The 27,553-nt window shown below is 39.2% G+C and overlaps 1 protein-coding gene across 4 annotated transcripts in view; it reads left to right on the top strand.

Annotated features, from left to right (window-relative positions):
• LOC126188876 (serine/threonine-protein phosphatase 4 regulatory subunit 3) overlaps positions 1 to 27,553 on the top strand; it is a 140,885-nt gene that overhangs the window by 10,533 nt on the left and 102,799 nt on the right. For 3 of the 4 annotated variants that reach the window (XM_049930543.1, XM_049930541.1, XM_049930542.1), the window contains exon 3: positions 4,803 to 5,008. In XM_049930543.1, coding sequence (XP_049786500.1) covers positions 4,867 to 5,008 — 142 coding nt within the window. In that variant the 5' untranslated portion in view covers positions 4,803 to 4,866. Of the gene's footprint in view, positions 1 to 4,802; positions 5,009 to 27,553 lie in introns of those variants that run through there. The other variant, XM_049930540.1, reaches the window with a different exon arrangement.

The raw sequence follows: 27,553 nt of genomic DNA, 5'->3' as shown, positions 1-27,553 counted from the left end.
GCCAATGTCAGTGGCAACATTTCTGGCTATGTGGTTTAAAACAAGTCCTGCGACAAGGTTGTTTGAATGACATCATCAAGTGTGGGGTCAATGAGTTTAAGGACTTTGCCTGAAGCCTGGAATCAGTAACATTTTGAACTACAGTGCCCCGCAACATGGTGTCCGCATGTGACTTACTACAGGGAATAGAAATTTGCAGGTGCAAGTCATTCCCTGTAACTCCACAAACATTGCCTATAGGACTGGGTGGATTGGCACTTCATTTGGAAGAACATATACTGGGCAGCAGTGACCAAAACTTTGGAGTTGAAATACTTATCAAGGGCCACAATCGCCTCCAGTAAAGAAACTAATTCTGGCTGAGTAAGGGGGAAAAGCTTGAAGCAAATGCACAAGATAGCTGTGCACAGTTGAAAAATGGTCATTGAACATCACCCAAAATGTTGTAGACTACAGTGTGTTGAAACAACTGTTGTTTGTATTTGACCCACTCCTCTGCTACAGCAGCATCAAACTTATGAATGGTAAATCAATCGGTGTCAGCTTCCTTAGCCATTAGCCTGGGAAACACATTGAAGCATGGCTTCCTGCAGAAGCTATCAGTCCTCCAACAGCAGTGCCATCTTGTCCATCAGTTGTGTGAATTGCATCAGCTGAAATTTAAGACGTTCGTGCAACAGTACAGGTTCCTGTTGCTGTGGAATACAATGGTGAAAAAAGAATAAGTGTTAAGTTGTCAGGATACAAAAAAGAAAAATTACAGAAGAGGAGCTCCCCCAAAATACCACCCATTCTTAAAAGAAACACTGCATAATGATATACCCCACCCAGCCCTGGAGGTTATTAGACACAGAATTGAAAAGTGAGTGTTTGTCACTGTCGTTCCAGCAATAGAATTGTGGGGAAGGCATGAATAAGCAATACAGCTCATCCCTCCACAAGACTTAGCTAGCCGATTAGCAATATCCTTGGATGAATCCAGTTGTCGGATTTCTGTTCCAGTTCCAAGCAGTGTGGCAATCCAGATGAGGTCAATCACAGTGGTGCAGTGACAAGGTAACAGCAGGTGCATAGTACAAAACGGGACAGTGGAGTATGGTGCCGCATACAGTTATAAAGCCAGGGCACCATATGAATATGCCTGCTGTTGGTGAGTCTGCAGTGGTGTAGCACAGCGTGATTGGATGGTGCAAGCTTGTAGCTGTTCTGTGAGGGTAAACTGCTGGTGTTGCTACCGTGGAGGCAACGATTTGCTGGGGCCACGCCTGCACTGTCCGGCTAAGCAGCACTGCACATGAGCTGGAAACTGCCGACCATGGACTGTATGACTTGTGACGTGCAGCCATCTGGCAGCAGGCACCACGGTGGAGGAATAGATGATGCCACAGGAAGTACAAATTCATGTTACTAGAAATGTGAGCCTCTGAAAAGTACAAAAACCAGTCAGTTGCAGAACAAATGTTCTGAAACACACATCATCATTGAGCCAATGTGACGGGCAAGCAAGGCTAATGTCCACAATTATGAGAAAAAAAAGACATAAAGTAAATATCATCACTAGTTGTTTGTATAGCGAGAAGTAGGACCAAGTAGCAACCAAATATAGTTTTTCCTGTACATCAGATGTTCTTTATGGTGGACAAGAAAATGCAATGGAACACCCATGAGAAACAGTCTCATCACCAGATGCCACGAAGTGGTGGGTTCTGTGACTGAGACCAAAATAATAAGAAGCACATGTAGTGTGTTTTAAACTTCTGTACGTGATTTCCAGCGAGTTGAGAAATATCTAAGACAAGTTTGTGAGATATGCCGAGACTGGTATCCACAATAGTAACAAAGGCTGAGTGGACAGCACTTACACTAGGCAGAACTGAATTGGCAGGCAGGGTAGAAAAAGATAATAGATGGGCAGAATCCATCTGCTACGTCACAAGCAGTAGCGAAACAACTCTAATATTGTGTCTCTTCATATGTGTGTTTGTACATTTATTGGTATATATTAATTTAAAAAAAAAGGATGATTTTGTTTAACAAAAGTATTGTGCACAATGTGTTGGGACGCAGTTAATTACAATATAGAACAGGATATAGCACACTGGACTCGCATTCAGGAGGATGACAGTTCAAATCCAGGTTCGGTCATCCTGATTTAGATTTTCTATGATTTCCCTAAATCACTTCAGGCAAATGCCGGGGGGTGGTTCCTTTGAAACTGCACGACTGACTTCCTTCCCAAATCTGATGGGACCGATGACATTGCTGTTTGGTTCCCTCCCCCAAATAAACCAACCAAACAACGAATTCCACTCTGTATCAGTCTAAGAGAGACATTAAAAAAATCACGTGGGGGAAAAGAAGCCACATGGTGAAAGAAATTCCTTTCAAATTGCAAAAATAAATCTGTAAAAATCAAATTTACTTGCAAACTAACAAAATTATCAGCTTCACCTTTTCATAACATGACAAATAAGGAAGTGAGATCAGAAAATTAAAGTAGAAATATATTTTATTTTCATTAGCAGAATTTTTCAACCATTACACAAAGTGCTGAATTGTAGTTCAGATAGTTTGAAGCAAATCCTTTCGCCTTCTGGTACCTTCTGACGGTACATACCCAGTTTGAATCACGGCACAAAAAACTTACAGCCACTTCCAAACTCTGAATTTTACAAAATCACTACAATTGAAATCTTGCGCACATTATGTTTGAAAACGGCTGCGCAAACACAACTACTTTGTTTGGGGGGGGGGGGGGGGGGGTGCTCATAATCGATGTTGATGTGAAATATTTGCAAGTGAATGAAATAATATCAGAAAAGGGAAATTACAGAAAGATTTTCAGAATAGTGGGACACAAAGCAATAATTGTAGCTTCATGAGCTCAGTTCCAATGTCACTGCTATGAAGACCGCATGACAATGAATCATGAATGAGTAACAGATTCTAAAATATCCAGTAATATGAAAATTTTTTAAAGAATGTTTTAAAACATTTTTGTAAAGTAGAGAAAATTGTACTCGTGTAACTAAGTCGTAAGAGCTAAGTATCCCAGAACGTGGAATCCAACATTTGTTGCCTGACCAAACTAATAAACCACTAAATGACGGTATGCCGATGAATCAAAATCGGCTGGATGTTTGCATCCAAGTCCAAAATGGTCAATGGAACGTAAACAAATTACACCGTGAACATCTTCTGGTGACACAAAGATGCATAAAAAAAATCTTATAAAAGACCTGATACTGGGAACAGAGGGAGAGCCTATAGCAAAGTAGGGCACACTGTACAGTGTGTGTCAAGCAAATGGGTTATTAACAGAAAAGGAGATGTAAATAAAGTAAACACGTAACTGCGTCTATGTGCATTTCCGGAACAGGATACAATTACCTACTGTGAAATTCTGACAATGTGAAAGTAAACATCTGGTCTTGCTCAGGTGCAACCAAAGGATATGAAACATTTTGGAGAATGCATGAATAATCAAGTGAGAATCAGGAATGCTTGGAGTTTGCATACAATGTCTTAAAACTAGTGTGGAAAATATAACAGTGACAGTTAATCTGAATTAAAATTTATCACTAATTACACCCATACAGTGGTGTTAATGTAAAAGAAACAACATGAACTAGGGTGATTAATTGACTCAAATGAAGACCTCTAGATAAAAGGGAGATCCAATTGAAACTAATAAAATGATATCTGCAAAATAAACCTAATAAATCTAAAATATAAATTGTAAAATTATTCTCAAAATCTATTCTTTTCACAATTCAGAAAGATGTTACAATTTTAGAATATATAATTTTAAAAATAAGCTTGAAAGTGTCGTGTGTAAAACTAGATGTGTCTCTGGTAATGTTTCTAGTTCCAAAACAAAATTTAAAAAATAAATTTACTTGGAAACTAAGGAAAATTTCAGCTTCAACATTTCTGTGCTTCATAAATGAATTTAGCAGGTATTTTGCTTCACTTACAACAATTTAAGCTTAGCCGTTAGGTATCATCCTAACAACCACCACCACCACCACCACCACCACTACTACTACTACTACTACTACTACTACAACTACCACCACCACCACAACAACAACATGTTCCAAAAAAAAGTGAAATATTTATGACAACCAAGATTATAACTTTCGTTGCTGTTTCTTTCACTCGCAGCAAGTTAAGCTGTTGTATTAGGTCCCAGCCGAACCACAGCCTCAGAAGTCATGACAAGAAACAACCAGTATTTGTATCAATCTAGATTGTAAACATTTATAAGTGAATCTCATTGGCTAGTGTGTAATATTACACAATTGGCTACAATCAACGATAACAAAATGCCAAATACAGCATGCAGTGGAAGAGCCCAGGACACTACAATTCAAATAAGTCTAAAGAAATATTTCTACTGCTGTATAATTTTCCTGCAGGTTTTTTGAGTATATTGTTCCATATAGTCTTTTTCTTTCTTTTGCGTATTCTCTCATTGAAGGTATGTGTTGCAGCTTGTACCAGAATTTTGCATTTTCATGAGGAAAAGAAACTCATGTATTTTATTTACAGCACTAGTTGCTGAATGCATATACTGATTTTTAAATATGTGTGGTATTCTAAAACCAGAAATTGAATATGAAATACAAAATTTCTTTGATGACCTGAAGAAAGAACTAAAATTTTGCAAATTGTCATGTGTTCACCTAAATTAATGGTGTTTCTGCCATTGGTCTAACTACTAAGATATTTCATATGCTGTAGCCTTTCTAATTTTCCCCCTTTATCCTTTAAAAAATGAAATTACTTTTTGGTTTCAGATGATATTTCCTGGGGCTGTGAAGTAGAAGAAAGTTAAAGTGTACATAATAGTATATTTGTGCCATGACGGACACCCGGAGACGAGTGAAGCTGTATGCATTAAATGCTGATCGACAGTGGGATGATAGAGGAACTGGTCATGTCTCTTCCACTTATGTTGATAGACTCAAAGGAATTTCTCTGTTGGTGCGCGCTGAATCTGATGGTAATGCACAACATTTTATCAGACTCTTTATCTTCTTACTCTTACTCTTTTGTTATTTCCTAGCTATAACAGTAGGTTGCCTACAGAAACACTTGTTTGCATGCTTATGGAATTGCTGCTCTTTGTGATACATTCATTGACCTGATAAAACACTTAGAATTTTTTTGCAATTATTAATAGTGATTCAGCAGAAACATTTAATGAGTATTGTAGTCCATTTGCATACACATGAAAAGCTAATCATAAAACTGGATGTTAAAAATTTCCCCTTATGTTGGTGTATCTGTGGATGTGCAGCATAATCTTTTAATTGGCTATTTAGGTGTTGTTGCGATGTGCATTGCATTCTCTGTTCCTTAATTATATTTGTATTTCTCTTCATTTGATCATGTAATCAGTTTCATTTCATGAAATTTAATATTACAAATTTTGCATTATACTTACCAGAATTTCAGTAGTGTGTTTTTCATGAAAAAAGTTCCACATAAAATTGTTTTTCCTATTCACTATGAATGTTTTGAATTATTTTCATATTTATAGGAAAGCATCTATTAGATTCTTTTAACATATGTTGATACAACAGATAATTACAGTAAACTTAAGTAAAGTTCCAAGGGTCTTAAGGAATTAATATACTCAGGCCTCTAACAATCCCCCCTAGTAATTAATTGCGTGGAATACTTACACTTTAATAAAGATTATTGCTGATCTGTTTCCATATCTCCATCCAATCAGAGCTTTTACTCAATTTCTAATGACCTCTAAATTGATGGGATATTAGCTTCTAACCTTACTTTTCCTTTTCAAACTGTATGTCAATTATAGTCACAGAAAAATTGCAAGATATTGACGGGGTGACCTCTATTGCTTTATAGCAAGTGAAATTCACACTCAGTTATTTGCTGATATGCTGTTTCACATGGCAGTTATGTAGTTGAATTGGACTGTTACATTGTTGGTTCCATCTATTGTTTAATTCATTATTTTTACTTCCAATTAAGAGCCACTGAAAGGAAAATTCTCAGTAATTTTACCCACACTCTCACATTGATAAACCTTCATTGAAACTAAAACTCTAAATCATAATAGTACTCCTCATAAAATGATCCTGTGGCTGTCAGACAATACATTAATCACCGGTGTCTTGCTATCTATTTTTGTATTTGTTTTTAGGGTGTGTAAAAACTTATTCCATAAACTCTTGAGGGATCAGCGGTATGTCAAAAGAAATAATTTTACAACAGGAAATGTGGAGTATTTCCTGCAGGGGCAGTAGTTAGTTGAGTTAATAATGCCAGAAATTACATCAAAAGAAAGTACCATAATGTTGCATTTTGTGCTATAATGTAGTGACAGTTCTTTCGACAAATAATTATGTAATTTATAATTGGCAAGTGACATCAGTCTTCGTTTTCGTCCTTCCCAGTTACTGCATGTAATGATCAGATGCTTAACAAAATGTTATTTAAAATAGAAAGTCAGAATTGACTATTCTGAATTACGTTAAGTCACAACCCATATTTTTCCCTTCAAATTACTTCCACTCTAGTTAGTGTTCCTTAAGACATTATTAGTATATTATTTTTGAATTTTCACACGGGGGGAAAAAAAATTAAAATTGAAATCAGCCCATTTAAGGGATACAACATTTCTAGTTCCCAATTTTTCATTTTATTTTCATCTGTAGTGGCAAAAGCAAGCTTTTTAATACATCATCAGTGTTTGGTAACGATTCTCTCTCTCTCTCTCTCTCTCTCTCTCTCTCTCTCTCTCTCTCTTTTTCCTCCCTCTCCTGTCATTGTTTTAAATGACTTTTCCTGCCTTCCATCGCTGATACATTGTGTCCTTTATTTTTCTGCTTCATATTGTTTGTATTCTCCTAGGGGCTACCTGTTATAAAATTTTTGGCAGCTTGATGTTTAAATTTTTTTGCTTTATTTGTGTGTGTTAACCATATTCCAGTTACTGTTTTGTTGTTTAGTAAATAGATGTTCCTCTTCTGTTTCTAACCATGCTGGGAAAGTAGTGTTAAGGATTCTAGTAATTTCTGATGTAATTAGAAAGAAGGAAAGATAAATGATGCAGTGTTCTGTACATCTAGGAAAGTATGATAGAGCACTGCATCTGCATGGCGAACATGCATGGCCTGCACGCATTCCCCATCACTTTGCACTTGATACAGAATAATGCAACCTACAGTTTCTGCACTCATCATGCGGGTGGGCACTCACTGAGTATAGGCCCACAAATTAGTGCTCTGCTGCACAGCAAAGGAAACATCAAATCTATCAGTGTCTTTGCAACATAGTGGCACTAATGGCCCCAGCAAGTGTTGGAATGCATTTAGATTAATAATTACCTTTAAGCTATCGATTTTCCATGTTATCTATGGAGAATACATATTCTGATTATGTAAGGTTCACCAAATATTTCCACAGTTACTGAGTATGGCTATGTATAATGAAAATTAAAGTGATAATCTAATTTGTGTGAATGAGTAGCTGATGAAATAATGTTCACATTCAATCTGCAGTTAAAATCTCACTGACATTGAGGCGTATTTTGGACGTAAGAAATAAAAAACATGTATGTTGAGGAGCATGACAAGTTGTTATAATTGTCAACTTTTGTTTTCATTTAACAAGAAAACTTAAATCCAACTACACTGTAGTCTTTCGTGTATAAATCAAGCAAATTAACTTCTAGGGCTCATTACAATTGGTAATGGTAACTGCAGTGACCACAAAGAAGAAGAAAGTGCAAGGGGTAGTAGCAAGCAGAGATAGTCATTATGTGAATAAATTTTGATCTCAATAATTATTTGAATAAGCAGATCATTCAAAGAGATTTATTCACGAATAAATTTTTTGTAACTTAAATAATGAATGATACAGAATGTTACTCTATTTTTGTTGTTTACTTGTACAGAATTCCGTAACTAGTAATACATTCCTTTGCATGGCCATCTCCTGCAGCAGCTATTCAAATCTGTTATTGGTTTGTCTATCTTAGCTGATTGCAATTAATTTATTTTTTTGGACCAGACACATTCCGCTTTTATTTGTAAAATGTCTTCCTTGGTCATTGGTGTCTCTTTCTCGTGGTCACATATTCTGCAAACCATGGCTTTTCCTCCTTTGTGTGTGAAGATTGCAGTCAAAAGAAACTTCATTGTACATATACACTTGCCTTACAAATACAGTACAATTCCACACTCAGCGTAGTAGTACACAGAGTGCAAAGACATATAACGGCAGTTCTATTTCCAGAAGTGAGTTGAAGTGCAGATAGCACCAGTGCACCATAACAGTGTGTGCAAAAAAACAAAAAAACTGCCAAGTGTATATGTACAACTATTTCTTTTGACTCCAACCTCCGCAGTAAGGGAGGAAAAAGCAGTGGTTTGTAGGATATGTGAACAAAAGACAGGAACACCAATGAGCACAGTAGATGCGAAATGCGCCTGGTGTAAAGAATTCTCTTGAATTAATTTCAGTCAGCTTAAGGCAGAGAAACCAGTATAATTGATCTGTAACTAGTGTTTATTCCTGTGGCTCAGTGCAGTTCCTATTTAATAACTTAATGGTTTGTACGGAAATATGTTTCAATACGGTATGTTCCAAACTACAAAGCTAAAAGTTTGGGGTTCAATCCACTGTTGATACTTCAGTTTTTTTGGTTACTTATCGCTTCTTTCATAGCTAAGAACAAGGAAATTGCCAAGTCAAGTTGCACTGTGTTCCAGAGTACATGTTGAAATGTAGGTCCCCCTCTAACTGCCTACATTGTAACAAATGCAACATAAAAATACATTCATCAGCAGATGCTTTTAGCAATTACACTACTGATGCGACCCAATTAGAGTTGCTCTGTACTTACCACTACTTCCCCCCTCGCCCTGCTAACGTGTTGAAGTACTCTACGTGCATAGCCAAAGATAAGACTGCAATGAACAGACACTCTTAATCTGCAACTCTTTCCTCCATTTTACCCAAATTGCTGACACTATTGGATATGGATGTTTCATTGATATAATTATGTAATTGGGTCTTGTTTGTAGTGCCAGAAAATAAGTGAACACTCTAAGAAACTCAGTGGTTGCAAATGACCAACATCAACCAACTAAAGTCTCCTAAAGCAGTACTGGAATGCTGCTGAACTCCAGTGTCATCCAAAAGAGTTTAATGATTACCTCTGAGTAAGCTTTGTGATAGAAGAATGAACAGTTTCTCAACCCAACATGTCTATTCAGATATGTAGACTTTAGAGATTGAAAAATTTTCAGGGTGGCAATTCTTCTGGAAAACATGGAATTCTCAGGAAATTATGTTGTACCTGGAAAAATCGGGGAAATGTCAGGGAATTTCAGGAATTTCATACAATCTCAGGGAATTCTGCGTTTTTAACCATTGAAACTGAATTTTATTGAGTTTTCAATGTTGGCAGTGCAAGGAAAATATTTATTGCCACTTACCATAAAGATGACACGTTAAGTTGGAAACGGGCACAATTAAAAGACACTTACACATTAGCCTTCTGCCATGGTATCCTTCAGAAAAAGAAACACGCACACACACGACTGCCAGCTGGCAATTATTGCAGCAATGTGTTATCCACATTTAAAAAAAAAAAAAAAAAAAAAAAAAAAAAAAAAAAAAAAAAACAAATAGTTCATCTGTATTGTATTGCTGTCCATGACGGACGGTTCACAACAAACTGAAGACACATAATAAGCCAAAGGAATGTCAAAGGAAATTTATTCTATATGTGGTTTGGGAATGAAGCTAACATGAAATCACAATGATGTTGTTTACCAAAGACTACAGCGGAATTGATACTATCTCAATTTTTGCTGAAGAAGAGGGTGATTTGAAAGTCGTGTATTGTTATCCTTTAATAAAGAAGATGTAGAACGTATTTTCTTCAGTGTGTCACAATGGTAAATCATTCAAAAATCAAATGAACTTTCTGATGAGATTGATCAAAAAAGAGTTGTTCTGAAAACTAATTTAAACTCAGCAAATCCTGCATTTTTCTAGCAAATGGTAAAGAAGTTGAGCAATGAAAATTATTTAATTTCAAGTTTATTATTTGCAACAATTTCTGTTCACATATGTTGAGTAAATGTGTTTATTCGTCTAAATGAATTATGTTTTGAATGAAGATCTTTATTTGTTAATCACAAATATGGATTTTTACCTGTATTTGCTATTTGAATAAAGATTGCTCAACTCTGGTGGAAAGGGAAGCACATCGCACATACATACGCTGCACGTGCGCAGATGAGTGCGAGTGTATGTTACCTGCACATCTTTGAACAAGCATGTGACATCCATGTGGCCGGGACAAGCTCTCGCCCAGTTGTGCTATTAGACAGGTCAGCATTAGTCGTCTTTGGCAGCATCTGCCAACCTTTGTGAAATGTATTAGTGTTCTCTCCAGCATACCATATGCTGGTGTAGACCAATTGGATGGACCCCAGACGTGCAGGGTGATTGCACAACTTTTAGGGGGAAATTATTGTTCTGATTATTGGGTCTATAATACATTGTTTCACATAAAGACATTCCCAAAAAAATAAATAAATAAATAAATCCAAATTGCAGACACACAGCTGCACGTCTCCCCACTTTGCAACCCCTGCGTGTATGCGGAGGGGGGGGGGGGGGGGGTGCTTCATGATAGCTTGAACTTTGCTGGGACACTTTTCAATTAGATGTCTGTGGTGGAATGCCAGCCCATTCTCCCTCATGAACCAAAACCAGATAAAATAGTGATGTTTAATACTGAGATTGATAGTGAAGTTGCAGTTCAAACTCATCGTGAAGGTATTCCATTGAGTTGAAGTTGAGACTGTGGGCAGGCCAGGACTATTTCAGAAATGTTATTGTCCATTTAGGCAGCTTTACAAGGGTTGAAATGTCCCCAGCAGATTTGTTACTCACTTGACACCCAGTTACTAATTCATGCTCTCCTGATCAAACCATTTCATTTTTCTGCTTCCCTACTGGCAACACATTACTCCCCTCCTTTTATACTGGTGGGTCTGCCTCTTGTGAGGTCTCATGGCTGTCCGTAATTGTTATGGATTTATGACCACAGTTACTGAGTCATGGGGAGTTACTAAAAAATTATGGAAATAGACATTTTACAGTAAACTTATCTGTGAATGATTTCATCACCATGGTGTACTAAAAAGGCATGTTTACATTAGTGTCCTAAAGGCATGTCTACGTTGAATTAAGCCCGTTTTACACGAGCGATTTTCTGGTCAAAATTGAGTACTCAAAGTGTGTGCACCTTTTGTGCCCTCGTGTAAATCAGCAACACAATCCCAACGTGAGTGTGTCTATGACGTCATTGATCTATAGATTGTGCTGAGTATGCTGCATGCTGCGCATGCACAGAGGCAAGTGACGATGGACGTGTCTGCTAATGTATGAAGTAATAACCTATTCTTGTCGAGCTCACTCCTACTATAGAAATGGATTTTGTGTTTTTGTTTTTGTGGCACATTGAAAAGTTACACAATGTCCTGGTATTTTTTTCCTACCTACTGGTGTTCTACAAGAGAGACGAAGTATGTGAAAGAAAAACGCATTTATGTTTTACAGAGAAAAAAACTTACACTATGCATAAATAAGAATGTAAATGTATTAACGTTTTTACTGAAAATTATTTCGCAGTGAAAACGTCCAAATTATTGGACAAGAAAAATGATTTTCATTATTATTTGGCACTCTAGGAAGAGAAAAAAAAAAAAAAAAAAAAATCAAGATGCATAGGAAAAGCAAAAGGGTACTGTTTACTGAATTTTACACATTGTCTTATGTGTTTGCAAGTACTTATATTTTCTTGATCAAATAAATGTGTATGTTCTAACATGTTTTAATGACACTTTTCCTATTCTTTCAATTCTCAGGCGAATTTCAACTATGAATTCTGTCTTGGCCAACAGTAACTCCATTGGCTTTTTTCTTACATTGTGTTACCATATTTAGGTTCTTCCATAAAAAGAATAGTCCATCATAACGTCATTTTCATCATTGAGGTGCGAAACTGCGCAGCAGACTGCTCTCACAACACCAGTAATTTTGGCGCTGACGTGTAAACAAAAATGACCCCTCAAAATGTATGAGATTCAGTATGAGAATAAAGTGCCAGGGGTGATGCAGTAAATGAACAAATTGAGATTAGAACGTCATTTGTGTAAAAGGGGCTTCAGAAACATCTTCTTAAATAAAATGTTCCCAGCTAGTACTGGACTGCCGATGTTTGCCACATGTTCTCAATATATTGGTAACACAAAACAGTGCTCCACAGCTGCATTGGTACAGATCAAAGAAATGTTGTTCCTGGCCTGCTACCACTAAATGCCACTACTCAGCGCTAGTGTTCGTTTTTACTCTGTCTGTAATGTTGCATGGCAACATGGAAGAAGCAAAATTTACGAATATGGGGCAGAGGAGTGCCTCTGGAACGTTCGGAGTCATCGTTATTTAAATATTAAATAGAAACATCACTCCCCTTAAAAGAAAGAAAGAAAGAAAGAAAAAAGAAAAAAAACCTGCGTTGCATCGCACCATCAGCAGTGATGTAGATAAAAAAGATTAAGGTCTTTCATTTCCCAATACTACTGCAGCAGCGGCATCAACAACGAAAAACAACAGTATTCATTGTCTGACTTCAGAAAAATTCTTAGTCAGCAAGTTATGCACACTGCCACCGTACGAAAGAGTGGTGGGAGAAAAATATCTTAATTATCCTTTCTATGAGGTAGAATGAAAGTACAGTGTGTTAACTTTATGATGACTGAAGTGCAGAGTGGGCAGTGAGGAGCGGAAGTAGCAAGTCCTGCCCAAACACGGGCCAGCGTATGATGAGAACCATGTTAGGGAACAAGGCACACACATCCCCTGCAGTGTTAGGGGGGGATCTCAACAAGATCCCCCCCCCCCTGCGGCATTAGTACCTCAAACTGATTGCGATGCTTCTGTGAAAGCATGCACGGAAGTAGAAATTGCTTTAAATGTTGTTTGTTAATGAAACTCAGATCGTCTTATGCATTAACATGGTTAATAAAGATGCTAACTGCAGGAATTAAATACACTCATTGCAAGGAAAGAAAATATATGAAATAGAAATAAAATTTATGACACAACAAATGACAGATTATTTTTTGCATTTGTGAAAGTTGTGTTAATTTTGTAAAAAAAAGTTCATTCACTTTCACTGTTGTGATCGTCATTTATGTTTCTCGGATTCTTCCTTTATTGTATGTGATGTGGCTGTATTGATTATGATTTCACAAACTGTAATATGAATGTGTTTCAAAATAATACAATAACCAGCTGTGTATCCATACTGAGCAATGCAGCAGTAAAGAAAGGTACAATCTAAAGTAAATTTGGACCAAAAGGAGGGCTTCTTCATAGCAATCTCTAACGAAATGTCCTAAATGGAAACTCATCTTTTCACCGAGGTTTTCCTCTTGATGCTACAGATACTTTGTCCTGTGTATGTAGCAGGTATCATAGGATATTTGTAGACTTAAGTGGAGTAATTCTTTCCGCTCCCTTTCTGTTTTGCAACATTCAGTTGCAGGCAGTATAGTTCTGTGAGCATAGCTGATTTCCTTTTAGCAGTCAGCTGGTAGGCATTGTAGGTGACTCAAGAGACAGGCCAGGATCTACCTCATCACTCATTTTGATAACATGTTGCACAATAAAAAAACGCTGAGAACTGTGAAGTGCAAAACAGTAACAAAGCCAACAACAAGTCATCTCTGACAATATGGTCAGCTACCTGATGTTGACTGCAACCAAAAAGCAAATGACTGTCACCTGAAGTCTTCTGACTTCTACCAATTCAGGATGAGGGTGCAATCAACCAACTAAAAGTTAACAAGTTGTACGTGTGATGCAACAGTCAGTAGTTAATGTGGATGTGGTTGGGGTGTCATCATCAGTTGCAGATTCCCCGTTCATATTTATTGGAAGTGAGAGTTACATTGAGGATGAAGTAGTTTTATGTATTGAAAATAATCTTTTGACTTAATTTGAGAATAAAAAGTTAATGATTTTAATTAAATATATCTTCTTTATTTAGGGTCGGAAAATTATGTGAAATATAGCATTTAAAGGTCTTGACCATTTTTAAAATTTTCCGACGGGCGGGGGGCCCCTGAGGGACCCTCCATATTTGTCATGTGATTACTGGTAGCCTATTCCCAGGGTTGGCAACTGTAACATCTATTGGTCAATTCCACATCATATAGGGGTGCCCGGATACTTTCGATCAGATGGTGTACTGCCTGTGTACCTATATGTGTCTGTCCAATTTCTGTGATTTGTCTTCCAGAAATGTACATTCCTCTTTAACTGAACTGCTACTGTGGTATACATTATTGCAGTATCTACAGTCTCGGAGAATTTCAACCCACATCATCATTCATCAGACTTTGGAACTTGTCTCACCATGATGTGTTCCAGCTCATATCATCCTATGTCTCCAGGCCTTTATTCAAGTATATATATCCTCGTCTTGTGACTTTTGAAAAGTGTATTTGCTATCACTAGCTGAAATTTACTGCAGGACTGTTTTTTCTCCTGTCATTCCTACTACTGAGCCCATATTCTCATACAACTCTTTTTCTTCTATTCCTTCCCCTACTACAACATTTCAGTAACCCACGATTATTAGATTTTCATCTTTTTCCAGCTACTGAATTTAAAGTTCAGTATCCTCATATATTTATTTTTATCTTCTGCTTGTGACATCAACCGTGTATACTCCAACTGTTGTTGTTAGCAAAGGTTTCTCGCAATTCTGATGAGAATATTCTTATCATTGAATTGATCACTCTTTGCTGTACTTTCCCATTCATAACAAATTCAACCTCCATTATACAATTTCTGCTGCTGTTACTACCCTATATTTGTCTGACTAGATTTCCATATCTTACTTCCATTTCATTTCAGTGACAGTCACACTCTTATCTAGATTGAAACATAGCATTTTCCTTTTCAGATTTCTTTAGCCTTCTTATTATGTTTAAACCTCTGACATTCTGTACTAAGACTCATAGAATGATACCTTTTCTTTCGTTATTCAGCCTTTTTCTCGTGGTCTCCTCTTCCTTGGCATTCTCTTCTGAATGGGAGTCTAATCTGGAATCTTTTGCCAACGGAGAGAGCATGGTGACACTTTTTTCAACTTCTGTCTCGTGTCCTGTGGATAGGCTTTATGTGTTGTTAATGCAGTAGTTTCCATTGCCTTTTCCATCCTGATATTGTTGATAATCCATTCACTTAACTTACTACTAGTTTCACATGTTTGTTACGTTTTGTATGGCTTCACAGTATTACTCCTAAATATTTATGTAATGTGACAGCCTCCAGCATGCATAGGTTTCTTCACTTATTTGTGGACCCTATCTGCCATTTATCCTCAATAAAGGAGATCTGCACTAAGTGGAAATACTTTTGAAGCTGTTTGTCATTTCCTAAAACTGATCTAGTAACAATGCTTTAATGAAAAGGACAGTGGGTAATATGTGTCAACTCTAAGAAACATGGCTGATATAAATCTCAGTTGACTGATGCTACAAAATGATCTTGTTTGGTAGAAGTACCGGGTACTACATCACCCTGGCTCCAGTTCAGCAGCTCAGAAGCTGTTGCCTACATGGACAGGAATTAGAACACAAGCAATACATTGTTGCCTGTGGTCCGTGTGTTCTGAACCATGTATGGGTCCAATACAGCCGTAAGTCGCTGAATGTCAGACATCCACCAGTGTTTCCTGCAGATGCTGGTCTAGACCCAACAAAATAGCTGAAAGGATTTGAACAAGTAGTCAAATACAACAAATGAGATGATGTAATATATTAGGAAAAGTGCACATTTTTACTTGGACCGCACAGCCCAGCAGTGATTTGAGAAAAATGAAGAGAATCTTCTTAGCTGGATCAAATTGCATGCCAAATTGAAGAAAATGTTTGACAACAATCAGCAGTAAGAGTGCTTAGTGGAGGAACGGTTGTAGAACAGGGCCACATTGTGGAGAAATGACACAGTCCAAACACAGAATGTTTTAACACAATCTCACACATGATGAAGGGAGTAGCAGAAGACTTGTACCGAGCTCTTCTGGTATTGAGGGATTCATCAAGTGGTGCCTGCACATCATGAAAATGCAGTGGAAAAGAGTCGGATGGACTCCCAAGTGTGGCCCCTATGGCAATTGTGAAAGACTACCATGACTTCACTTCTCATATGCCATGTTGTAAGAGCAGACATAAAGCATTTTGTGGCAGCCAAAAATAATGGGATAGAGTTCACAAGCATTAGCAGCCATGGCTGAACCACCTGTGTCAGAAAGTAATGGAAAATGTTAAAAAAACAGGTGTATCAAACCATAGCTCCATTCACCACAACCAGCGAAATGCTCAGTGAAGAATGGACTCCACAAACTTGGACTTACACCACAGCCATCAAACCATAAGCCAGCATCAGCAATGCAAGTACAAGCTACTCCTTTGCCAAGTAACAACTATCCAGCATCAGCAATGCAGGTGCAAGCATCTCCTGTGCCAAGTATAACACCACACAGAACAACAGACATTAGGGCGATGGAGGATAACATGCCAGTATGTTCTGTCTAACGTACTGTAACCGTTCCCCACCTTTCAAATGCTTTTCGTCACCAGCTCAAGAAGACTATGTTCCACGATACGAAAGTAATTGTGCTGAAGGTCATAAATGTGAAATCATCCAGATTTGCGTAGGAACTTGTAATACAAGAATAGCAATCAGTAACAGAACACAGCCCTTCGAATTTGTCATTTTAGCAGCATGTAGTCATGATGTTTTTCTTTGATTAGACTTCTTGCAGGCATCAAAAGCAGTCATAGACTACAGAAGATCATTGCTCGAAATTGAAAAGTCTTTTCCGACATACATACATAACAAAGATTGCTCTGGATGATTGTTAGCCATTGAAGATGTCATTATCTCACCATTGTGAATAAGACGAGTTCCAATTGCTACTGAAGATGCTCAGTTAAACTGTGAAACCTTTAGTGATTGCAAACAGCTACTAAGTCTCACAAAACCTCTACGTACTAATGATGGCGATCATCAGCATTACACGTGGTTGAGGAGAGCTTTGGTTCACTGCCACAAGCATCCACAACCAATCTGTAAAGGTATGTGCGTAGGAACAGCCGAACCAGTTCAGTATGGGCAGTTTAGTGCCATTGACAAGTTATTGTGTTGCAGTACCTTCACAGTCAACATAGTGGAGGAAGCTACTATCGAACTGCCAATAGCATCCGGCCTGGCCGAGGAACAACGTCGGTGAGTGTTAGCTGTTCTATGCAAATTTTTGGATGATTTCAAATCCATGATGGAGAAACAACAGACCATACCAAGTGGTCAGTGGTAAAATACCACATCAATACTGAGATTATGTGCTCATATAGGATGCCACCAAATGAATGATGCATGTTTGGGAGGAAGTGGAGCAGTTCCATAAGATGACATCCTTGAACCTTCCTTCCCTATTGTCCTTGTAGAAAGGGGCAGCACATGGTACTTCTCTGTCAACTACCGACAACTGAACAAAATCACAATGAAAGATGTCTACCCGTTGTCATATGTTGAAGATATCCTAAACTGCTTGAAAGGAGTAGAGTTTCTCCTTTACTCATATGCTGTCAATACAAGCCGAAGCTGGAAATGGAAAACGGGCGCTGATAACCTCGCTGTTGTGCACCCTAAAACACTAATAATAATCTGGAAATGGAAAAACTTACTGAAAAGAAAAGACATGCTGCTACACAATCAGTTGTGGCGAATATCGCTTAAAATCCAGCGTATATTTTGAATATTCCTCAAGTTGAATTATACTCTACATTGTGGAATTGGACAGTTGTAGAAATACTATCATAGATTTATTAATTTCTAACCATTATTTATATACACTAGTCAGCCAATACATTATGACCACCACCAACCTACTCTCAAGAGAAGCCCATCCAGGCGATAGTAGCGTCACCGGGAGAGGAATAACTGCTAGTCAGACATGCGCATGGTGCATATAGTGTCCGTTAGCATGTAGAATGGGGAAGGCGTGCAATCTATCTGAGTTTGCCGAGGGCAGATCGTGGCGGCCTGGAGGCACGGCATAAGTGTTTTAGAAACTGCGTGACCTGTCAAGTGTTCAAGGAGTGCTTGTGGTGAAACCAAGGTGAAATTACATCATGGGGTTGGGCTGCCACCCCTCATTACAGAGATCGGACATTGTAGGCTGGGCAGACTGGTAAAATGAGACTGGCCATGAACTGAGGCGGACTTTAATGCTAGGCAGAGTAAAAGTGTGTCTGAATACAGAGTGCACCGAACACTCCTAATGATGGACCTCGTTAGCTGACGATCCATGCATGTGCCAATGTTAACACCACATTGGCAACTACGACTGTAGTGGGCAAGTGACCATCTAAACTAGATGTTGGCTCAGTGGCAGAGCATTTTATGGTTTGATGAGTCCCAATACCTTCCTCATCATGCCAATGGGAGGATGCAAATCTGTTGTCTTCCAGGGGAAAAGCTCCTTGATACCGGTACTGTGAGACTGAGCCAAGCTGGTAGAGACACCATTATGCTCTGGGGAACATTCCTGTGGGCGGGCATCCATGGGTCCAGTGGAGCTTCTGCAAGGCACTAAGACGGCCAAGGAGTATTGTACACCAGTTGCAGGCCACATTCACCCCTTCATAACAATCATGTTTTCTGACAGCAGTGGCACCTTTCAGGAATGTAATGCACCATGTCACAAGGCCAGGAATGTCATGAAGTGGTTCAAGGAACACAGTGGTGGTTTCCAATTGATGTGCTGGCCTTCGTCTCCCAGATCTGAGCCTGATCGAACACATGTGGGATGTGATTGAATGTGCCATCAGAGCTCATAACACCCATCCCCAGAATTCATGGGAATTGGGTGACAGGTGTGCAGATGTGGTGCCAGCTCCCTCCAGTGACCTACCAAGGCCTCATTGCTTCCATGCCACAGTGTGTTGCTGCTGTTATCCAAGCCATACCGGCTAGTGGCTAGGTGGTCATAATGTTTTGGCTGATCATTGTATGTACAGCACTGAAAAAAGTACCACACTGTGTGGTCTTACAAAAAAGTATACTATTCAGTGTAGTGTTTTTAATGGCAGTTACACAGTTTCACTAGGTCCCTTATTGTAATGCATAGGCTCTCAGCAGTTTTGAACATTTGTATTCACAACAGATTAAGAGAGTGGACTGGTATTTGATATCCAGATTGTATTTTAAAACATTCTACAATGTCCTTCCCATTGTTTATGCTTTATTCCTTAATAGATATTGTTTCATATACAGATAAATAGTGTTATTTAATTTATTTGATTAGTTTTTCTCATCCAACACGAGTTTCCTCAGATCTGTGGAAACTGCAGTATATAACAGCAGCATCAATAACGTTGTCACTAAACTCAACTCAGTGACGTAGTCATTTGCATTGATTGCCCTGGTGGCAACAAGTTAAAGGGTTAAAGCATAAGTCGGCATTATTGTTAACACAAGTGGTGTGGGTTGGATCTGCAGTGTTTCATGGAAGCTCATCGGCTACAGTCCAAGGCACAATTGGGGAATTGAGCATCCGGTATTGGGAATGTGTGTCATGTTGGTATGTACAAAGGTGGAAGTTATTAAGTCACATAAACCAATTTCATACTGGACTTAAAAAATGTGAATATAAAATTGGTCCTAAAAGTCATGAAATATATTTTTCGAAAAGGTTAATTAACTATATTCATACAAAGTGTTAATGTTCTTTTACATACTCTCTCTGAAAATCTACACATTTTTCCAGCAAATACCCCATGCCCGATGCTTCCCCTCATAGGCTTCAGTGATCATCTTCTTTAAAGATGTCACAGCGACTTAGCCTCATTGCTGTCAAAATGACATCCTTTAAGTGCACTCTTGACCTTGGGGAACAGATATTTCCCATGACATGGTCTCAGCAGTGCTCAGAGCAGACGGACATCGAGGCCTACGAGAGTGTACCCCTCCACCGAACTCAAACTGCTGAATCATTCTGTAATCTGTTGGGACACAACAAGATAAAGAAGAAAAGGAAGAAAACACCCACATATTTCATGATTTTTGGGACACACCTTGTACAAAGTAATTCAAATGATCCCACTTACATTTTTAGTGTTAATCATTGGTTAGTTTTATTCTGTTAGCAAAGTGTCTTTTTGATAGAAAAGGTACAAAGTGTAAAATCATCGCATTAAAATATCTTGAAATATTTAACTGTGGAAGAAAGCACCTTTAGATTTGTGGTCAAATATTTCTCGATATGTGAAACAAACATTGTTATGACTACATCTTTTAAGGGCATTAACATCAATCATTTAGGCATATGTTTACAATAAAAGTTTATAGTTCTGGCAAAACTGGTCATGACCTTCCTCTTCTATGCGGATACACACACATTACCCGAACTCTTACAGGACTTGGTATTGTCTTCCACGAGTAATGAGTGTGCCGGGGAGGAACACTATGAATGTAGTGTGTGGACATGTATAGTCCCTGCAGTTGCACTATCCTCTGTGCCCTCAGTGGCTCAGATGGATAGAGCATCTGCCATGTAAGCTGAAAATCCCAGGTTCGAGTCCCGGTCAGGAGACACATTTTCACCTGTCCCCATTGATATATATCAACGCCTGTCAGCAGCTGAAGGTATTAATATATAATTCTAATATATGTGTATATCTCAAAAGTTTGAACAGTTCACTAAAATACGTTCAGGGTAAAATTATTGTGGAGCAGACACCAGATAGCATGAGTGGAGATAAAGGCTCATTGTTGACTGTCCTGTAGGAGTTGTAAATGTTTACTAAAAAAGAAAGAAACCTGCAATATTTAATAATTTGAGCAGAATTAGTTCAATTTGAACACTTTTTGCACTTTTATGTTGAGTTGTCATAGAAGATTAGACCAGTGTGACCCAGTTATTAGTTAGCTAATCCCGTCATTGTGTGACTCAGCTAGGTGGCATGGTGGTTAGCACACTGAACTAACATTTTGGAGGACAATGTTTCAATTCCATGTCCAGCCATCCTTATTTAGGTTTTCCATTATCTCCCAAAATCACACCAGGCAGATTTAGGAATCATTCCTTTGAAAACGGCACAGCCGATTTCAATCCCCATCCTTCTGTAATCCAACCTCGTGCTTCTTGTGTAATGACCTCACTCTCAATGGAATGTTAAACTCTGATCTTCCATTCTTCCTTCCGCCACTGTGCACTCAAGAATTAGGTCTATTTTATACAGAAAAAGTTAAGCTCACAACGTTTTCTCGTGCAAGCAGTATTATTGCTCAAGGCTTCCGTGCCAACAACAGTAGTAGGTATGTATCAACACAAACTAGCTTAACGTGACTCTATATGATTAGATGCTTCACAGGTATTGTATTGTTTGCAGTACCTTTGTCCTGATTGTTACTGTGTCATATTATTGTATCATCCATGTGCTCAATTAAACAGTACCTCGAAAAAGCATGACACTACTTGGAGGTACATCGTCCTTCGCCAACTTCATGAATGGGAACTACATGGACGCCTGACGCTTCTGATCCAATCCTTTCTTGAGGACTGGCGTTTTCGTTATTGCATTGGCGATGCCATGTCTGATTGCTTTGTTCAGGAGAATGGTGTGCCCCAGGGCAGTGTCCTCAGTGTCACATTGTTTGCCATCGCTATCAATGGCATTTACTCCGCAGTCAGGAGCCCTGTCAAATGCTCTTTGTTTGTGGATGACTTTGCAATCTTCTACTCTTCCTCTGATCTTACCACGACGAGGCTGGAAACCTGGACCTAGGCAACTGGCTTTCGGCTCTCACCAGAGAAGATTGTGTGTCAATTTTAATCGCGCTCATCGGAGTTTTAACCAATCAGAGCTTACAATTGGGGACCATATTTTACAGTTTTCAAGACACTGTGCGCTTTTTGGATTTATTATTTGACATGGCTCTCACACCTGAAAGACCTACGAACAAAGAGCTTCCGGTTGTTGAACATTTTGAAATGTCGTGGCGGAAAAACTTGGGGAGTTGACAGGTCCCGGCTCCTAGGACATTTGTTCGATCACGCTTAGACTATGGCAGCGTGGTATACAGGTCAGCCCATCCTTCCTACCTCCATATGTTAGATGCTGTCCACCATGACGGCATTTGGATATCGACTGGAGCCTTTCGGACCAGCCCAGTTCAGAGTCTGTGACCAGAGGCTGGTGAACCACCACTCTGGATTCGGCGATGTATCCTTTTGGCTTGACAGGTGCTGAAAATCTCAACGTCACCTCAGTCATTGGTATTTAGTGCAGTGATCCAACCCACCTTCGAACGACTGTTCAGGAATTGGCCCCGAACAACCCAACCATTTGGTATACCTGCTACAGACTGTCTCAAGGATCTGGATCTCTCGGGCATGAAAATACACACCCAGGGATGGAACGCACTGTTGCCTTGGTGCCTTCAGAGGACCAAAGTGATTTTAAGCTTGACACAGTAAACGAAAAGTTGCACTCCAGATGTGGTTTTTACGACTTTGTTTTCTTCTATTTTAATTACCTACCATAGTTTTTATCATTATTTATACAAATGAATCCCAGCAGGAGAATGCTTTCTGTAGTTCTGTGGTTTTCCCTGGTACGGTTTTTAAAATGCGTCTTCCAGAACAATTTACAAATTACGATGCGGAGTTATAATGGCATTCTGATGGCACTGGAGAGGGTTCACAGACATCACCGTATAAGTTTTCTTGTCTGCTCCGACTCTCTCAGTGCACTGCAAGCACTTCACCAAATGTATCCAGTAGACCCACTGATTCAGCTCATCCATGACTCCTTACAGTGTCTCCAATGCCGTGGCAAGGAGGTGATCTTTTGCTGGGTACCTGGCCACATTGGGATACAGGGTAACGACATGGCTGACAAAGCTGCCAAGAAAGCATGTTGGGGTGGTGCTGTCCATCAATGTCCCATCCTGTTGCACACCATTACCGTATTTACTCGAATCTAAGCCGCACTCGAATCTAAGCTGCACCTGAAAAATGAGACTCGAAATAAAGGAAAAAAAATTTCCCGAATCTAAGCCGCACCGGAAATTTGAGACTCGAAATTCAAGGGGAGAGTAAAGTTTTAGGCCGCACCTCCAAATCGAAACAAAGTAATATCGAAACATTGTAATATGAGAGACAATTTAGGTCGAATGAATGACAATACAGCTACAGTAGTTTGGTTCGAGTCGTAAGCTTAGCAGTTAAGCTTTACCAGGTAGCCGTTGCTACGCGTCAGGCGCTCCGTCCGTATTTATACGGGTACCCTTCCTTTTTCACATGCTTCGTCTGGTTTGAATCGATTGCTTATTTTGCTTTGATCTGATAAGTGCTGTTTTCTTTGTTATAGGTGTTTGCGTCACTCTAAGCTGAAAATGCATTACTGTACTGTGTCACGCATTGTTTGTCGCATTCTGACAGTGCGTGTTTACGGCCTGTCGCCGCTCGCGGCGTGGCTTTGTTTTGTGCGCGCTACCGCCGCTTACAATTAAAAAAAAAAGAGAGTAATCGTCTCATTAGCGAAACAGTGGCAAGAGACTGCTATTTGTTGTTACTTACACTGTTGCTTTCTTTCATAACGATCAACAAGAACCAAATAATAGACTTCGTATGATAGAACATGTTCTGAACGAGAGTTAGGCGAAAATGTTTCTCCGTTTGAAAATCTTTGCGGCCGCTTCTTTAGTGCATCAAATTCTGCACAGAAATTAGTCATCTTAGAATTAAAAATCTAGTCAGTTGCCATGCTTCATTTCTGACAGTATCAGTATTAGGCATAAGAATAATACGAATATAAACATGACACGATACGCATATTCTTCCGCGTTTGCTGTTGTCTCACTCTAGTTTCGTAGTTTATTAGGCAGGCAGGATTTAAATGAGATAGCAGCAAACACGAAAGAATACATGACAAAATGTTGATATTCGTATTAATCTTATGGTGAAGAGAATACTGCATGTGATTCACATTTCATCAGGAAAATGACGCGGAGGTTTTGGCGCCATGCCTGTGTAGCGCTACATATATTCGACGGCAGAAGTTAGTTGTGGCGGCACCTACCAACATTTTTCAGAACTTCCACTTGCTTTGCACTCGATTCTAAGCCGCAGGCGGCTTTTTGGATTACAAAAACCGGAAAAAAAAGTGCGGCTTAGATTCGAGTAAATACGGTATCTCATTTCCTGATAGATGCATCGTGCATCAATGGGAGACTGAACGGTTGCAGGTGTCGGACAACAAACTACGGTCATTCAAATCGACCACAAAGGCTTGGCAGACTTCATGTCAGCCTCGCCGCTGGAAGGAAGTTTTGCTTACCAGATTGCTCATCGGGCAGAGCCCTTTCACACATGGCTTCCTCCTCTGGCAGGACGATCCATCATTCTGTGAAGTTTGTGGCGTGCCGCTTTCAGTTCAGCACATTGTGGCTACGTGTGTCCTGTATACTGATATTAGGGCAGCCCTCGGTCTCGCTGGAGATTGCCCACCATCCCCGCAGTGTTAACAGAGTGGTGAAATTTTGTGAACTGTCAGTCCTCATCCCTAAACTGGTGGGGAAGGGTGGCAGAATTTAGTACGTTATATACACTGCTCCGCATGTGGGAACTGCCTTCGTCCGCACCCATGAGATTTCATGTTGACTCTTCATCAGGGTGCTGATGACCATAATCTCAAGCGCCCTTTCAACCCAAATCATCATCACATTATCATGTTTAATACCTGAAGATACATGCCAGTAAAAGCACCGTTCATTGTAAAGAAGGCACCACCTCTAACAAGTACTTTTAATAACTTGTATTAAGGTGTTTATAATCCAAGTGTATGCAATACAAATGTTTTTGATCATATGTATTCCAGCATTATGTATTTCTCATATGTTGTACCCTAATGATCCATGAATTTGAGCACTGTGAAACCATTGTCATACGGTGTCCTTCACTTTTATATACCAGGAAAAATTTTAATAATAATAATTCAGTTACACAAATTATGTCACTCTGAAGCCATTTCAATCTTACATAAGCATAATGATTGTGTACTGAAATAATGTATGTTAGTGTCTATATTATGGTAGGCCCTAATCAGAGCTGTATTTGTTTTACATGTCAGTGTGTATTTGACCACGAATCTACAAGTAGTTTCTTGCAACAGTTCCATATTTTAATCAGATAAGCTTACACTTTATACCACACATGTAAAATCATTTCCCCATGTAAACAACTATGCAAATAGAATAAAACTGCTTGTCCAAGCAAGCTCACAAAAGCTGTAAGTGTAATTAGTAAGAGCTCATAACACATTGTTTCTGATAACTGCACTAGCTTGAATAATTACATTTTTAGTCCAGTATGATAGGGTTCATATGAAGTAACATCTTCCATCTTTGTACATATCATTATGATTCTTTTGTGTGCTGAGTGAAACGTGGTACAAGTGTCCTAGTTATGCTCTGGATCATAGACTCGGTGAATGAGGTTCTAATAAAAATTGCAGATCCAACTCGCGCCATTTTATGTTGATGACACTGAGTGATATTTTAAACATCTAATGTGTTGCTGTCAGAGCAGTTAATGTAAGTTACCACATTGTAAGTCAATTTTTAGTGATTATCTGATGATACTGTTCGCTGCTGCTGTTATTGTTGTTGGTAGCAGCGATGCCACTGCCATCTTCAGTCCAAAGACTGATTTGTTACAGCTCTCCACAGGAGTTTTTTGTGCAACCATCTTCATCTTTGCATAACTACTGTGATCCAGGTACATTTGAATTTTCTTACTGTATTCAAACCAAAGTCTGCCTCTACACTTTTTGTCCCCCACACCACCTTCCATTACCAAATTGATGATTGCTTGTTGCCTCGGGATGTATCCAGTCAGCCAGTACAGTCTTTTAGTGAAGTTTGTCTCTAATCTGTTTTTTACTCAGTTCTTGGTGTGGGTTCCTGTAGTCATGTCCTAGTTCATGAACCACGGGCAACGTATGAGTGGCCAAGTAAGTGGTCCCGACAGTCGGGATACCAGTTACTTTGGAATAAGGCTGGGCATCTTGGACATATTCTGAGTCGTGGTCACCTTTGTGCTCATACGGCAAAGACTGCCAAATCCACTGGTTAGTCCCTCAGCCGTTAGGGGTAAAACCCAATGGGACTCGGGGCAAGTAAGGCCAGCAACCTGCTTCCCTGGTACTTTAAATATGATGCTGGCAACAATCAGAGCAAAATGCCTCGGACCTTTGGAGGTGACGGAGTCCCACCTCTAACTGACAAACCAGGGACTCCTAAGATACGGCTTGGCAAACAAATGGTAATGAGATGGGGAGCTATTAATATCAATGGGGGCTACTCTGGGAAGAAGGTAGAGCTGGCAGAGGCTGCAAGTAAGATGGGGCTGGACGTTTTAGCTGTTAGTGACATTCGGGTAAGGGGTGAGAAAGAAAAAGTGGGAGAATACAAGGTCTACCGGTCAGGAGTCAAAGCAGGAATAGCACAATGGGGTGTAGGGCTTTACATCAGGAAAGAAATGGAACCCAGCGTAGTTGCAATAAGGGTATGTAAACGAACGACTGATGTGGATAGATTTGACAGTGTCTAGCAAGAAAATTAGGATTGTGTCAGTATATTCGTATTGTGAAGGGACAGATCAAGATAAGATGGGTAGTTTTTATGAGGCACTCAGTGATGTAGTTGTTAGAGTAAAGGACAAGGACAGTGTTCTGCTCATGGGTGATTTTAACGCCAGGATTGGAAATCGAACAGAAGGGTATGAAAAGGTTATGGGTAAATTTGGAGAGGATATGGAGGACAACAGGAACGGGAAACAACTCTTGGATTTCTGTGCCAGTATGGGCTTAGTAATCACAAACTCGTTTTTTAAACATAAGAACATTCACCAGTATACTTGGGAAGGCAGGGGAACCAGATCTGTCATTGACTATATAATAACAGATCAGGAATTCAGGAAGGCTGTGAGGGACACATGTGTATTCAGGGGATTCTTTGATGACACTGATCATTATTTAATCTGCAGCGAAATTGGGATTGTGAGGCCGAAAGTGCAGGAGGTCAGGTCCATATGTAGGAGGATAAGAGTGGAGAAACTTCAGGATAAGGAAATCAGGCACAAGTACATAACAGCGATCTCAGAAAGGTACCAGTTAGTTGAATGTAGTCAATTACAGTCATTGGAAAAGGAATGGACAAGGTACAGGGACACAGTACTAGAAGTGGCTAAAGAATGTCTTGGAACAGTAGTGTGTAAAAGTAGGATGAAGCAAACAGCTTGGTGGAATGATACAGTCAAGGCAGCCTGTAAAAGGAAAAAGAAGGCGTATCAAAAATGGCTACATACCAGAACCCAGGTAGACAGAGAAAGTTATGTTGAAGAAAG

This window comes from Schistocerca cancellata, chromosome 5 (genome assembly GCF_023864275.1).
Source record: "Schistocerca cancellata isolate TAMUIC-IGC-003103 chromosome 5, iqSchCanc2.1, whole genome shotgun sequence".
Taxonomy (NCBI): Eukaryota; Metazoa; Arthropoda; class Insecta; order Orthoptera; family Acrididae; genus Schistocerca; species Schistocerca cancellata.
Note: the sequence above shows the minus strand (reverse complement) of the source record. Positions and strands in the feature narration are given on the sequence as shown.